The sequence below is a fragment of the Hemitrygon akajei genome, chromosome 4 (assembly GCF_048418815.1).
Source record: "Hemitrygon akajei chromosome 4, sHemAka1.3, whole genome shotgun sequence".
NCBI lineage: Eukaryota > Metazoa > Chordata > Chondrichthyes > Myliobatiformes > Dasyatidae > Hemitrygon > Hemitrygon akajei.
The window spans coordinates 147,364,659-147,379,034 of NC_133127.1; the positions used below are offsets into that span (position 1 = coordinate 147,364,659).

General features: G+C 38.4%; 1 protein-coding gene and 1 long non-coding RNA gene across 12 annotated transcripts in view; one reads left to right on the top strand and one right to left on the bottom strand.

Annotated features, from left to right (window-relative positions):
- The window catches only part of LOC140726749 (PC3-like endoprotease variant B), a 753,656-nt gene extending 745,054 nt beyond the window's left edge, over positions 1 to 8,602 (top strand). The window contains exons 20-21 of the mRNA XM_073043531.1: positions 6,339 to 6,384; positions 8,337 to 8,602. Coding sequence (XP_072899632.1) covers positions 6,339 to 6,377 — 39 coding nt within the window. The 3' untranslated portion in view covers positions 6,378 to 6,384; positions 8,337 to 8,602. The remainder of the gene's footprint in view (positions 1 to 6,338; positions 6,385 to 8,336) is intronic.
- Positions 1 to 14,376, bottom strand: part of LOC140726751 (uncharacterized) — a 178,135-nt gene that overhangs the window by 125,020 nt on the left and 38,739 nt on the right. For 9 of the 11 annotated variants that reach the window (XR_012098715.1, XR_012098717.1, XR_012098718.1 and 6 more), the window contains exon 2: positions 4,483 to 4,592. The exons of 1 other annotated variant lie outside the window; for it this stretch is intronic. This is a non-coding gene — a long non-coding RNA (uncharacterized lncRNA). Of the gene's footprint in view, positions 1 to 4,482; positions 4,593 to 4,829; positions 4,969 to 14,376 lie in introns of all 11 variants that reach the window. One more of the 11 variants, XR_012098711.1, reaches the window with a different exon arrangement.

The window sequence follows — 14,376 nt, forward strand, 5'->3', positions numbered from 1 at the left end:
AGTTGTACCAGTACTCTGTGCCCTCACGTTATAAAATTAAAATGAGTCAAAGCCAGCAAGGTGATGCCAGCTGAGAGTTTTCTCATTCTAACTGGGAGACAACAATTGCACTACACCATAGCATAGAAACGTACAGAGTTGTCATTAAGCAGGTGTGAAACCAAAATCTATTTTGCATCAATTAACTATCATGTCTGAAAACAAATTAATACTTTAAAAAGATTGTGATTTGTGAATGGAATTTTTATGCCTCTGCTAGTAACAAATTTTGTGCTTTTTTAAGTCCAGAACAATAGCCTTATTTTTTCCTAGGAATTATCATCACATAAAACTTTAAGTATCACTTCAAAATTATATACACAATGATAGTGGCCATCCGGGCTAGGTTACAAATGACCGAGTAAATGGAGTCTTAAAATACAAAAAAAAGATCACTTAGAAAGACATCCTCCGTTATGATTCATAATGCAGAAAGTGCTACATCAAGATTTCTTCATAATACAATAATCTATAATTTAACATTACTAGTGGAAAATGTAGCTGTCATTGGTTATTAATAAAATAGAGAGTCAAATTCTCCTATGAGCTTGATCATAAAATAAAACCAATTTTTTTAGGAAAGGATAACTCTCATTGGATGCTTCCACTAACTTATCATAAAACATTTATATGATTTTTTCCTGAACATAATCCTGCTCATTTTTGTTAATCATTTGATTGTAGATAATTTTACAGTGCTATGCCACAATAATTTGATCCACTTATCTTTAAGTTTTGTTGGCCGTGTGTTCAATTGCCTACTTAAAAGATGAAAGAAGAACTAATATCTTAAGGAATTTTCACTGCACAGAGTCATGCAGCTTTTTAAACTCCAATTAAATATGTTACCCTCTATTACTGGCCATGGCATGACCATTAGATCAAATGTCAGATATCTAAAGAATATGTAATGAAGAGTTAATTTCTGCATCTCCAGATACTAAACTTTGATCCACAGTCAACCAATAAATTGCTTCTTGGACAATTCAGGAAACTTGTAGGAATCTCAATCTCTAACAGCCCCACAAAATCCTACAGATTGGCTTATAATGCAGCATCGAAAGGATTCTCACAGTCAAAATTCATTGCCTATTTATTACTGATTACATATTTTAGGAAAACTAATAATGTAGCTTTAATAAAAAGTTATATAATGAAATAATTTGAAACATGACTTTAACTTACAAAGAACTGATAAAGTACAAAATATTCTCTTAATTATTACTGACCTTAGTGGGAGAGTGGAATTTTGACATTGCCTGATACTGACTGTTTAGTTGCAATGCTTTATTTAAAAAGTAATCCTTTGAAGACACTTATTACCTAGAAATGTCCTTTGAAAGCATTGTGAACTCAAAAACTTTGGAACCAGCAGATGGAATATCAGGTTTCTGTGGACAGACGACGTGGATGAGTACAATATTTCTTAATATAACCTGGATATCTTATCTTCATGGCCCATTTATGAAGTCTGTTTTTAAAGTATGTTACGCTCGGTGTTTGATTGCTAAATCAAAATTCACAATGTGTTTCACAATAATTATTTAATGGCATCAGGGTATTTTGGGAACTTTTCGATTTGTGTCCTTTGTGAATTTTTTTTCAGTTTCTTCTGTTATTTTCTTTACTGTCCAATAAAATGAACGAGCAAGCATAACCTATGGCCTTTTATACACAAATACATTCTCTTCATTGTTAGAATTCAAAATACCATATGAAAATAAAACAGGTAAATTATATGCTAAGGGCAGAATACTACAGATACTGGGAATTGGAATTTTTAAACAAAAACCGAATATATAGAAAATACACTACAGTGCAGAGAGCATTAGTGAGAAAAACAATCCACCCACCCGAATCTATTCATGCTGCTAAGTAGGTTTGCAACATGGCTGCTCAGAGAAAAAGGATCTTCCCCTAAAACATCATTATGATTCCAGTGAGGAATTCAAGTGACATGGCTGAAAGTAATTTTTATTAAAGCAACATCCTCAAGAAATCTCATCAAGTATGCTATGTGTTTCAACTGTATCAACTTATCTTGAAGGACTCCAGAATGGTGATGCTTAGGCCTAATTTATTGCACCAGAGATAGTGAAGCATATTAGAACAAGGAGGAGGAAGAGTGAAATTATGTATACATATACCATATAATTCATCTCACTGACACTTGCATGACAAATTTTCTTTGGTTTCCATAATGCCACCAACAAACAAGAATTTAAAACCATCATATCAATACACTTAGTGTACACCTGCTCATTAATGCAAATACCTGTTCAGCCAATCGAGTGACAGCAACTCAATGCATAAAAGCATGTAGGCATGGTCAAGAGGTTCAGTTGTTGTCCAGGCCAAACATCAGAATGGGGAAGAAATGTGATCTAAGTGACCTTGAGCATGAAGTGATTGTTGGTGCCAGATGGGGTGGTTTGAGTATCACAGAAACTGTGGATCACCTGGGATTTTAACACACAACAATCTCTGGAGTTTATAGAGAATGGTGCAAAAAGCCAAAATAAAACATCCAGCGAGTGGCAGTTCTATGGACAAAATATCTTGTTAATGAGAGCAGTAAGAGGAAAATGTCCAGATTGCTCCAAGAAACACAATAGAATCCATGTGTTCAGTTTTTCACTATTGTGTCTCTGACTGTGAATGCCAGCAAGAAAATAAATCTCTGGTTAGTATATGCTAACATATATTTAGGTTGATAATGAATTTACTTTGAACTTTGAACTTTGAGCTGGCAGTAACTCAAATAACCACGTGTTATTTAACAGTTGTGTGCAGAAGAGCATCTCTGAACACACAACACGTTGAACAGCAACAGAAGACCACAAGAGTACTCTCGGTGGCCACTCTATTAGGTACAATAAGTGTCTAATAATGTGACCAGTGAGTGTAGTTTGGCATCTGTATATCAACTCACCATTCCTTCTGTTAAACTGCCATTTGCCAGCCACTGAACAAAAATGTTCCAGATCAAAATTAATGGTGTATAGCTTCTTGCATGCCATTGGTGCTGCACTCACCAAGGTGAGGGGAAGTATCCAGTCGGATTCCTAGTATGTGTCCTGTTGATGGTGGGAAGACTTTGGGGTTTTAGGTAATGAGCAGTCACTACAGAATAACAATCATTTGGGCCATTCTTCTAACTACAATATGCATCCAGTTAACATTATGGTCATTAAGGCCTTCAGGCCTTAATCTGCATCCTATATTGGTAATGCCATTGGGTATCAAGGGGATATAGTTTAGTACTTTCCAGTTGAAGAAGGCCATTGACTATCAGTTGTGGGGCACGAGCATTGCTCACCACATATAAATAGAAACTTACAGGTTACCTAAGCTGCTGCATCTGGCCCAAACTATACTATTATCTGTATGGTTAGAATTCATCCGAGCACTGTGTGAATCTCAGCAAATATCTCCTATTCTGACATCATGATAACAGAAGATCTTTGACAATAAAGATGCCTAGGCATACGGCACTCCCCTGAGGAACTTCTGCAACAATATGCATGTACAACAATCATTATTTAAATCTGTCATAATATATTCATGTATGTCACCCATAATGCATAATATAACAGTAGCCGACATGAAACATTGAATGTGACATGGTTAATCCAAAATAATATTTAGATATGATAATTATGATTTGCAAAATGTGAGTCTGAAATCATAATTTATCAGCTGCATATCTGCAATTGTCACAATGTTCAAAGTGTAAGATAAAGATATTCAATGTGTAACTTATTTATGAACATGCTTTATATTATCTTTGTGTACATGGCAATCACAGCACATTTGATATGTGTTGTAGAGAATGAATATATGTGAGTGTTAGGAAGAGAGACATCCATAATATGTAACATTTGGGAATGTTAAGTCAACTTGACTTCAAAAGAATAAATCTTGGTACAGTCAAAATAAATCTTCAATATTTGTTCTAGCTGTATAGCTGGATTTGCCCACAGGCATGTTTAGACTTTAAACATATTCAAACACGACCTCTACCTTGTGCCATCTTCTTATTTTCTCCATTTTGTTTTCTTAGTTTCTTAGATATATAGGCATAAATATTACTTATGACGTACCAAAATCCTAAAATAAAATCTGAGGCCTGTCAATGAGAATGTAATTTGATCACAGTTGCATGTGTCTTGCAGAAGTACATTAATCTCTCTCCATAATATGAGGCCATTCTATGTACATAATTTGACAGACTGTACTGGTTGAAGCATTTGAAGTGCCTCAGGCATTTAGGTATCAGAATATCAAGTGTCGCTAGGACATGATAGGTCTGTTGATTGTTCCCAACAATTTTTCTGGACTACTCTCACTGGGGATTTAGGTTTCTCTACACAATTTAAGTACTGAAAACAAGAGAAAGGTAAAGGAAAAGCATGTTAGTCATATCATGTGAATACTTCCTACCTTACATCACATTTGCGTGACTAGATAAGCCATTTCTCTGTGGGCAATGCATCAGATAACTTCAGTAGATGGCAGGTGCATCAAGTGTAGAGCTGGCCTTGGTCTCAATACTAGAAGGTACAGAATAGAAATTGGTTTGTGCCTCACCAATCAATTAGTTTACATCCAATCTGCACTTTGTTTAAGTAACCCATACCACTCTTGCCAAGCAATGATGAATTAGCAAGGGGTCAGTGAGTACTGACCACCAATTTAACAGCCACAATGCTTCATTGCATCGAGATAGCAATTTATTTGCCATTGTACTGAAACCAACTCTTTGCTATTACAGGGAAGCTGTTGCTTACATTTTCCTAGAAGATATTTCCATTTCTACTGGCTATTCACCATATCCACACCAGTTCCAAATGTAGTTACTGAATACTCGTGCCCTTTAAACTCAACTTCCATTGCACCGATCGATTTTTGAAATGTGGTTATTTGTATCTAAGAGAAGCACATTGAAATAAGATCAGAGACTTCCAAACTTTAATACAGTATTTTAATGAGAATGAGTATCAAAAGAAATGTTAATAAAACAACATCTGGTGAATGCAGGTGGTTATTGTAAACTAGCCCATGTTAATGATATGCTACCTGACAAGTCTGAATATGTATGTAAGTAAAATTGTACTTCACATAGTCTAAATACACCAAGTCAATTATGTCCTTCAGCTAGTAGAATAGTATTGATTAAATATGAATGTAGGTTGCAATAAATTGAAAGGTTCTCCTGACTAACCTGGACTGAAATTGCTAATAACATATGTTATATCTGTCACAAGAAAACAAATGCACAAACTTAATGCCAGTAATACGACAGCAATATCAAAATACGAAACAGGGGTTTGAACATACTCCAAACTTTTGAATATTGGTTTACTTCACATTTTCAAGTAACCAATTCAGCATCAGATCAGCCCGCAGAGCAAAAATTCTTTTCACCCAACATTATGAGTTAGCCTCAGATTAGCCCTACTTGTGGGGGTCACTTTAAGCTCCTGCTCTAACTATTTTGGTGGACTGGGTAACTAAGGCTTTTGTAAAACTGCTAATAAGTGTACTTATCATTATTTCATTCTCATAAGGTAAGGGAAGATTCTGGAAACAATGTTTCAGATAGTGTCAGGAGATCAACAGCAGGGAATGCAGAGCAGAGCTCAGGTCATGTTCCAGTACAGGGGAGGAAACATAACTGGCAGAAAAAGTGCTGATGCGTACACCTTGATGTAGGGTTTTGACCTAAAATAGCACCAATTCCTTTCCTCCCACAGGCACACCTCGACCCACTGTGATCTCCCAACAGATATTAAGACACTATAACCTACCCTTCATGGAGATTGCTCCAAAACTCTTCCAACAACTTAAATTCTAGCAATCCTAAATTTTACCTTCTCAACACTCTGGTATTGATGAGGCTACTAAACTTAAATGTTTCTTCAGTCGCAGCGCTAACATTATTCGAGTAGATAATCTGCTGCTAGTATACCATTATTACATACTCTTCTCACCAGAAATCTGGTGCTGGTGTGGTGGAGGGCAGCAGTAGCATCCTTTGCCCCATTACCTGTCCTGTCAGCTGCCCTTGTATCAGTCAGCCCTGCAACAGACTCAGAAGCTTGTACACCTAGCCTGAACCAAGTAAACCTTGCAAAAGTGGAATAGTGTCAAACGATATGAGCAGCCGGAGAACGGTACATTGAGCTCCTGCTGTGTAATTAAGTGATTTTAAATTATTTTCATTGTCTTTACTTCAGATTTTAGATTTTACAAATAATAATTTTACACTGCTTAAAATTGTCTTTCCTTTTTATCAGGCTTGTGAATATCACGATGACTCAAGAGAACAGACATAGGCTCTAAGTAAGTTTCCAATAAGTTTTCTTTCTGTTAGTACACAGCTAGTGCACTGAGAATGGGTCCAGAGTTAGTGTTATGTTCCTTGTGTGAGATGTGGGGACTTTGGGAGACCTCCAGTCTCCCTGATAACTACATCTGCTCAAAGTGCACCGAGCTGCAGCTCCTTAGAGACCGTGTGAAAGAACTGGAGCTACAACTTGATGACCTGTGACTCATACGGAAGAATGAGATGGTGATAGACTACAGGGAGGTAGTCACCCTTAAGATGAAGGAGGCAGATACCTGGGTGACTGTCAGGAGAGGGAAAGGGAATGGACAGCCAGTGCAGAGTACCCCTGTGGCTGTTTCACTCAAAAATAAGTGTATACTGTTAGTGGGGAATACCAGGGAGAGGCTGCGGCAAGCAGGTCACTGGCACTGAGTCTGGCTCCATGGCTCAGAATAGAAGTCGAAGAAGATGTGATCTGTAGTGATAGTGGATTCATTGGTTGTTCAAGAAAGCCTCTAAGAATAAGCCAGAAATTATAAACCAGTGAGCCTGATATCAATCATGGGAAAGTTATTGGAAGGTAGTCTAAAGGACTGGATATACAGTAGAAATATTTGGATGGACAGGGACTGGCTTTGTGTGTGGTAAATCATGTCTAACCAGTTTTTCGAGGATGTTATCAGGAAAGTTGATGAAGGTAAGGCAGTGGATGTTGTCTACGTGGACTTTAGCAATGCCCTTGACAGGATTCTGCATGGGAGGTTGGTCAAGAAGGTTCAGTAGCTTGGCATTCGGGATGAGGTACTAAATTGGATTAGACATTTGCTTCACAGAGGAAGCCAAAGAGTGGTAGTAGATGGTTGCCTCTCTGACTAGTGAATAGCGGAGTGCTGCAGAGATAGGTACTGGATCTATTGTTGTTTGTCATCTATACCAACCATCTAGATGATAATGTGGTTAAATGGATCAGCGAATTTGTGGATGACACCAAAATTGGGGTGTAGTGGACAGTGAGGAAGACTATCAAAGCTTGCAACAGAATCTGGACCAGCTGGAAAAATGGGCTGAAAAATAGAAGGTAGAATTTAATGCAGACAAGTGTGAGGTATAGAACTTTTGGAGGACCAATCAGAGTAAGCACTGAGGAATGCTGTAGGGTAAAGGGATCTGGGAATACAGGGCCATAATTCATTGAAAAGTGTCATCACAGGAGGATACGGTCATAAAGAAAGCTTTTGGCACCTTGTTTCATACATCAATATATTGAGTACAGGAGTTGGGATGTTATGTTGATGTTGTATAAAATGTAGGTGAGGCCTAATTTGGTATATTGTGTGCAGATTCGGTCACCTACCTACAGAAAAGATGTAAATAAGATTGAAATAGTGCAGTGAAAATTTACAACAACATTATCGAGTCCGGAGGACCTGAGTTATAATTGAAGTTTGAATAGGTTAGAACTTCATCCCCTAGAATGTAGAATATTGAGGGTAGATTTGATAGAGATATACTAAATTATCAGGGGTATAAATAAGGTAAATGCAAGCAGGCTACAATTAGAGGTCGTGGTTAAGTGTGAAAGGTGATGCATTTAAAGGGAACGTGAGAGGAAACTTCTTCACTCAGAGGGTAATGAGAGTGTGGAACAAGCTGCCAGCGCAAGTAGTGGATGCGATTTTGATTTCAACATTTTGGAGAATTTTGGATAGCTACATGGATGGGAGGGGTATGGAGAGCTGTGGTCCAAGTGCAGGTTAATGGAAGTAAGCAGTTTAAGTGGTTTGACATGAATTAGATGGGCCATAGGACCTGTTTCAGTGCTGTAGCGTTCTGTGACTCTCTGACTCAAAGAGCACTGGCAGGTGTTGAAGGCCACTGAGCGCGGAAGGGTCAAACTCAAAGTAAAATTTATGATCAAAGTACATAAATGTTATTATTCACTACTTTGAAATTCATTTTCTTGCAGGCTTTTACAAGAAAACAAGGAAATACAATATAATTTATGAAAAACTATACATAAACAAAGACTGACTACCAACCAATGTATAAAATAAGACAAAGAGCGCAGATAAAAAAGATACTGAGAACATGACGTGTAGAGTCCTTGAAAGTAAGTCTGTAGGTGGAGTCGTGTTGAGTGAAGTTATCCAGGCCAGTTCAGGAGCCTGAGGGTTGTAGGATAATAACTGTTCCTAAAACTGGTGGCATGGGACCTAACACTAAACATAAACACAAGAAGTTCTGCAGAGTTTTTGGCATCTTTGTCCTTCCTTTCCAGTCCTGAAGAAGGGTCTCAGCCCAAAACATCGACTGTTTATTCATTTCCATAGATGTTGCCTGACCTGCTGAGTTCCTCCAGCATTTTTTGTGTGTTGCTCTGGATTTCCAACATCTGCAGAATCTCTTGTGTTTAGATTCTGCAGATGCTGTAAATCCAGGTTACCACACATAAAATGCTGGAGGAACTCAGCAGGTCAGGCGAGACCTATGAAAAGGAATAAAGTGTTAATGTTTCAGGTCAAGGTCCTGAAGAGATCTCGTGGCAGAAAACTTCAACTGTTTTCTTTTTCATTTCGTTAGATGCTGCCTGACCTGCTGAGTTCCTCCAGCATTTTGTGTGGGACATAAGGCTTCTGTAACTCATGTGCAGTGGTAGTATTGAGAAGAGAGCATGGACTGTACAGCAGTGGTTTAGCCTGCTGCAGTCATTCTGTGTTCAAGAAGAGGCTGTGAGCACTGGCATAGCCCCTGTGCTGTTCTCTGGCACGTTGAAGACCTATGATCTAGGGCCCTGGACGAGCATTGTTCCTGGAGAGACACTGCCAGAATTGGAAGGCTAGGCAAAAAAAAAAAAAAAATCTGCCCCATTATTTTTTGATTTCCTTCCCAACTGGATGAATTAATGATGGTGACCTCACAATTCGCTTTCAAGTTGTGGAGTTGAAATTAAGTATGAGATTCAGTCGTTTCTAGAGTTGGCGTCACAATAACACTGAGACAAAATGTGCCTTCATGCTGTAGTCCCAGGATCAGAGAGTTGTAGCTGTCGGGCTATAGAAGGAAGAAGCCATCAACACCTTGAGCTGTCCCAAAACTGAGCAGCAGGAGGCAGCCACCTACACATAGATCCAGTGCTACAAGAGAAGGCTTCCACCTGCCATGACAGCAACGTGCAACACTCCTCTTCTTCCTCATCCGAATGAGCTTTGTGCTCCCTGGTTTGTGAAACAATCCCTCAGAAGTTGAATAACCATGTGCAGAACTCATGGCCGTCGCCATATTTCTTCAGAGTGGTGAATCTGTGGAATTTGTTCCACAGGCTGATGTGGAAGCCAAGTCTTTACCTATATTTAAGACAAATGTTGATTGGTCAGGGCATGAAGGGATCTGGGGAGAAGACAGGAGACTGGGGCTGAGAGGAAAAATGGATCAGCCATGATGAAATGGCAAAGCAGACTCAATGGACCCAATGGCCTAATTCTGCTCCTAGATCTTATGATCTTATGGTAAGGACTGCTGTGAGAATTTGTTCGAAACCATGTTCCCCTTATTCGTAGATGCTCTCCATGAATGTTATCATGCATGCCTCTGTCAAGCCAATATTGTACAGAATGCAACTATGATTTTGTAAAAACTACTTCCACAGCTGAACAGCGGGTTTATTGTCGGGCAGTGAGATCAGTGTGCGGCTTACAGTGCATGAACACATTGCAGAGCCAGTGAAACTTCCGTGATTGAACTAATTGGATATGCTGTGTGTGCCTTTGGAAGGGGGGGATGGGGGGAGCTACTTATCAGTGGAAGTTGGCACACGTAACAGAGCAGGAAATTTTCTGCTGCTAATGCATCTGCATGGCAGCCTGATCAACCACTTAAAATTGAACGATGGAACATAAACATCAGGGTTCCTGGCTAGTAAGAAAGTCATCTCTTGGCACAAAAGGAAAAGTGTTGATATAGGAAAAGAATCTCATGCCAACTGATGAGACAGAACAAAACAGAGAACCTCTGTCACTTTGTAACGGGGGTGTTACTGGCTGAGATATGTTTTGGAGTGACAGCTCACTTTGCCACCCCAGACATTCAAGCCACAAGACAGTTACAGCCATTAATCTAGATGATCCTTACAAAGCAAGTGAAGGCACTATTTCACCCTTCATGCCTATGATGACTCTCAGAGTATTCCCGAGTCCCATACCCCTAATTGTCTTCCCAAACCTACGCTCCCTTGTGTGCATTAACTCTGCCCTCATCCTCTATCAGCACCAGTGAGTGGCCATTTCACCTGTTGGCATATCTTTGAGATGCACTTGATGGAAGCATATGATGGAAAACCTTGTGGTTAGAGGAAGAATATGATAACTCCATACAAAGAACACCTGAGGATTGCTGGAGCTGGACATAGCAGCACCATTGGAAGGATGGTGTAGAGAAATGAAGAGACAATGCACTAGAATGTTGCCTGATTTGGATAGTTCACCATTTCTGCATTTGTGAAGCATTGTGCCAATATTTTAACATGGCTGTCCTTGGAATCCGGTCACAGTACCTAAATAGTTTAAATCCCAGCTGCAAGCACAAGTCAAGCTTAATTCAATACAAATATTTCAAGTTTTGAGACACCTAAGGGAGAAGATATTTTTGACTACATGCAGACTGTGATTAGTTCAGTTACTTGTGTGACAGCCAATTATTTTCAAATGTGGTCAATGTACGCTCAAATGTAAAATGCACTAATAATTCTAGGACTGTACAATACTGCAGTGAAAACATAAAAAATAAAACATGGAAACCAAATTAATGTTTCAGGTCAATGCCCTTTCATCAGAGCAGTCCTGATGGTTTTATAATGTTTACCACATGACTTGCAAGAGTACATAGACAAGAGCAAGATATTTTAATTACGAGTGATGGAAAATCTTGCCTTAACCAAGATGTGAATGAGAACCTATGGCACAATTTGTCAGCATTCGAGTAGGAAAACAGCGTTCAGCATTTTCAAATTCTGGAGATAAAAAATGGCATCAAAATTGAAGAAATGACTGTTGTGCAATGTTGGATTGAATGAAAACTCATATTTTACAGGGTGCAATTGCTGTAGGTATCCATGCATTCAGCAAAAGATGGCTGAACAAGAAAAGGATTGTTGAACCTTTTCAAAGAACTCAGCCGTTTGCAGAATCTCGCTACTAGAGGTTATGACGATGAAGTTAGAAGAAGCAACTTTTGAAAGTTATGAAAATGAGTGTTGCACACTGACACTGAGTAACAACCATGTACATACAGGAAAGCATGTGTCAGGAGATATAATGAAGTGACTGATCAAGAAGACGCGCTCCAACATCTTTCTCAAATTAAGAAGGCAGAAGTCCACTTCAAAAATCGCAGCTGAAGCACAAATTTTAGTGGGACGTGAGCAAATATTATTAGCACTACAGTACTTGTCAGACCTTACACAGGCATGAAAGTTTTATTGGAATGCATGACTGCTCTGAAACGTATGTAGAGTTGATATTCTTGGCAATAAAGAGGATGTTTGTACATTGCAGATTGGATATGGATTGCAGGAGAGGAGAACGTTTGCATCAATTCTCCAGAGCCAGATGTCAGGCAGAGCTAAATAAATCAAAGATGTTGATCCAAAACTGCTTCAGATGTTATGGACCAGAGCTTGAAAATTATTCTGAGAGAAATTAGTAACAAGTGGGTCTTGGTTCGAAGTGCTTTGATCTCGCTTCATGATCATTGTGAAATTATCAATTCATTGCCTTTTGAGAATCATCTAAGGGTTCTTCTCCTCCCCTTTGATGGATGTTGTGGGCTAAAGTCTTTCTGTCCATCTCACTATGCTGCAAGGTGTCAGGCAATCGAATCAGTAACTAACAGTTCGAAAGCCATTTCTGACACTTTGGAGATATTAATTGTTGCTGAGAGTAGTGCTGAAGCAGTGAAGAAAGCACTTAGGTTTCAAGCCACAGTGACATGCTTTGACCTGGTTCGTAGGTTTATAACTGCCCATCGTGATCTCCTTAGCAGCTGAAAATGTGGCAATACTGATTCAGTCAAAAGTTTTCAGAGATTATTGTGCGCACATCTGATCAAAATTAGGAGAGATTGTGAAAATAATCACAACAGCCTTGAGAATGCATAGCACCATTAAAATAAAACCATAAGAATTATGCCAACTCCTCTAAGTGGGTCCTTTTGTCTTTACAGTGGTGGAGATGTGAAGTATGCCTTGGGACTATAAAATCTAATTTTATAGTGGTCTTGCTCATCACTCAACTAACCATAGATTTGTCTAAAAGCAAAGAATGCTGGAAATACTCAGCAGGTTAGGCAGCAGATCCGGGCCGAGAAAAGTAAGGGAAAAAAAATCAAAAATCAAAGCCCAATGTAAACATGAGGAACAACACTTCATCTCCACTTGGACAATCTGCAGCTTTTTGGACAAAATATAAATTTCTCCAACTCATTCTGGTGAATCTAAAAGGCTACTATGATTTCCTAAACAGAAAGGAAACCAGAATTCTCTGGTCTATAGTGTACTCTGCCATGATCTCTTTAATATATCTGTTATCTCAAAATATTGGTGTGTATTTATTGCATTGTCTCTTAAAATCAACAAAAGTGGTTTATATTTTGCAAGAACTGAATCGAATAAATAAGTTTTAATTTATAAATGTAATCCATCTACTGATCTCAGTGTCTCCTATATATATATAGGTTATATTGCTGGCATTGCTGAAAAGTTCAGGTTTGGCCAGCATCATTCATGATCCATGTTCAGTCGTGTGTGCACAGCTCTACTGACACTCCCCTGCAACAGTTAATTTTCAAGGTGGACATTAAAATATTTAACTTCAAAACATTCAAAGATAATAACGCGATGCAAATTGGCACTCTTGAAAATGCCACTTTGCAGCTGCCTGACATACTGCATATTGAACTTACATTTTGGAAGAACTCCTGAAAAAGTATTAAATCATTTGTCTTTAGTGTATTTGCCAGTCAGTTTGGGTTTAGTTTGAGTTGCACAACTACTTTCATAGAGTACATATCCAAAACTGTAGGTTGGTAATAACAGAACAATCATTCAGGTTTACCAGTGATACTTAGAAATAATTGAATTGCACCTGTAGTTGCCAAAACATAATGATAATTTGCAAACAAGGTATAATTTTGGTTATATTAAATCATACCACCTTCATTTATTCCAAATGTAAACTAATATATTTTGTATAATTTGTATAGAAATGCATCTTTAAAATGATCAGAATCCATTTTTCAATTTTGATGGTCTTATAGAAGTATGTTAACATTCAGTCCTGTGTGCCTCCACATAAAGCCAGGACCTATCTAAAGTTTGTCATTTAAAAAGCTTTGAGAATCCATCCTTTACTACCTGATAGGAATGGTGTTGAAGACTCGTGTTCAGATTCAAGTCCAACTTTTGTTTTGCCAATTACACCATTTTTGTTCAATTTCATTTAGTGTAGACCCTACAAGCTACACCACCCCAGCAAACCCAACAAACCCGATTAACACTAACCTAATGTCAGGATAATTTACAATGACCAGTTATCCTACCCAATATGCCTTTGGATTATGGAAGGTAACCAGAGCACCCAGGGAAAAACCCACACATTCCACAGCAAGGATGTACAGAGACTCCCTACAGAACAGCAAAGGAATTGAATTCCAAACTCCAGAATGGCCCGAGCTGTAAAATGGGGTACCATGGCACCCATTTTACACACTACTTCAATAGAACGTTAAATTGGACAAGAAGTAGAGGAGATATTCATAATTGTCTCTAGCTGCAGGTTAACCATGAAACTAAAAGTAGAAGTGGTTGAAAACTGTTGATAGGTATATAGAGTGTGGCTGAAAATATCAACATTATTTGCTGGTCTACACAATATGTTTCATTTTCACCGTTACACTACTTGATAAAAAAAACTGTAGGAAAAACACCAGTTTGGCTTCAGATAGGTCCTGATCAT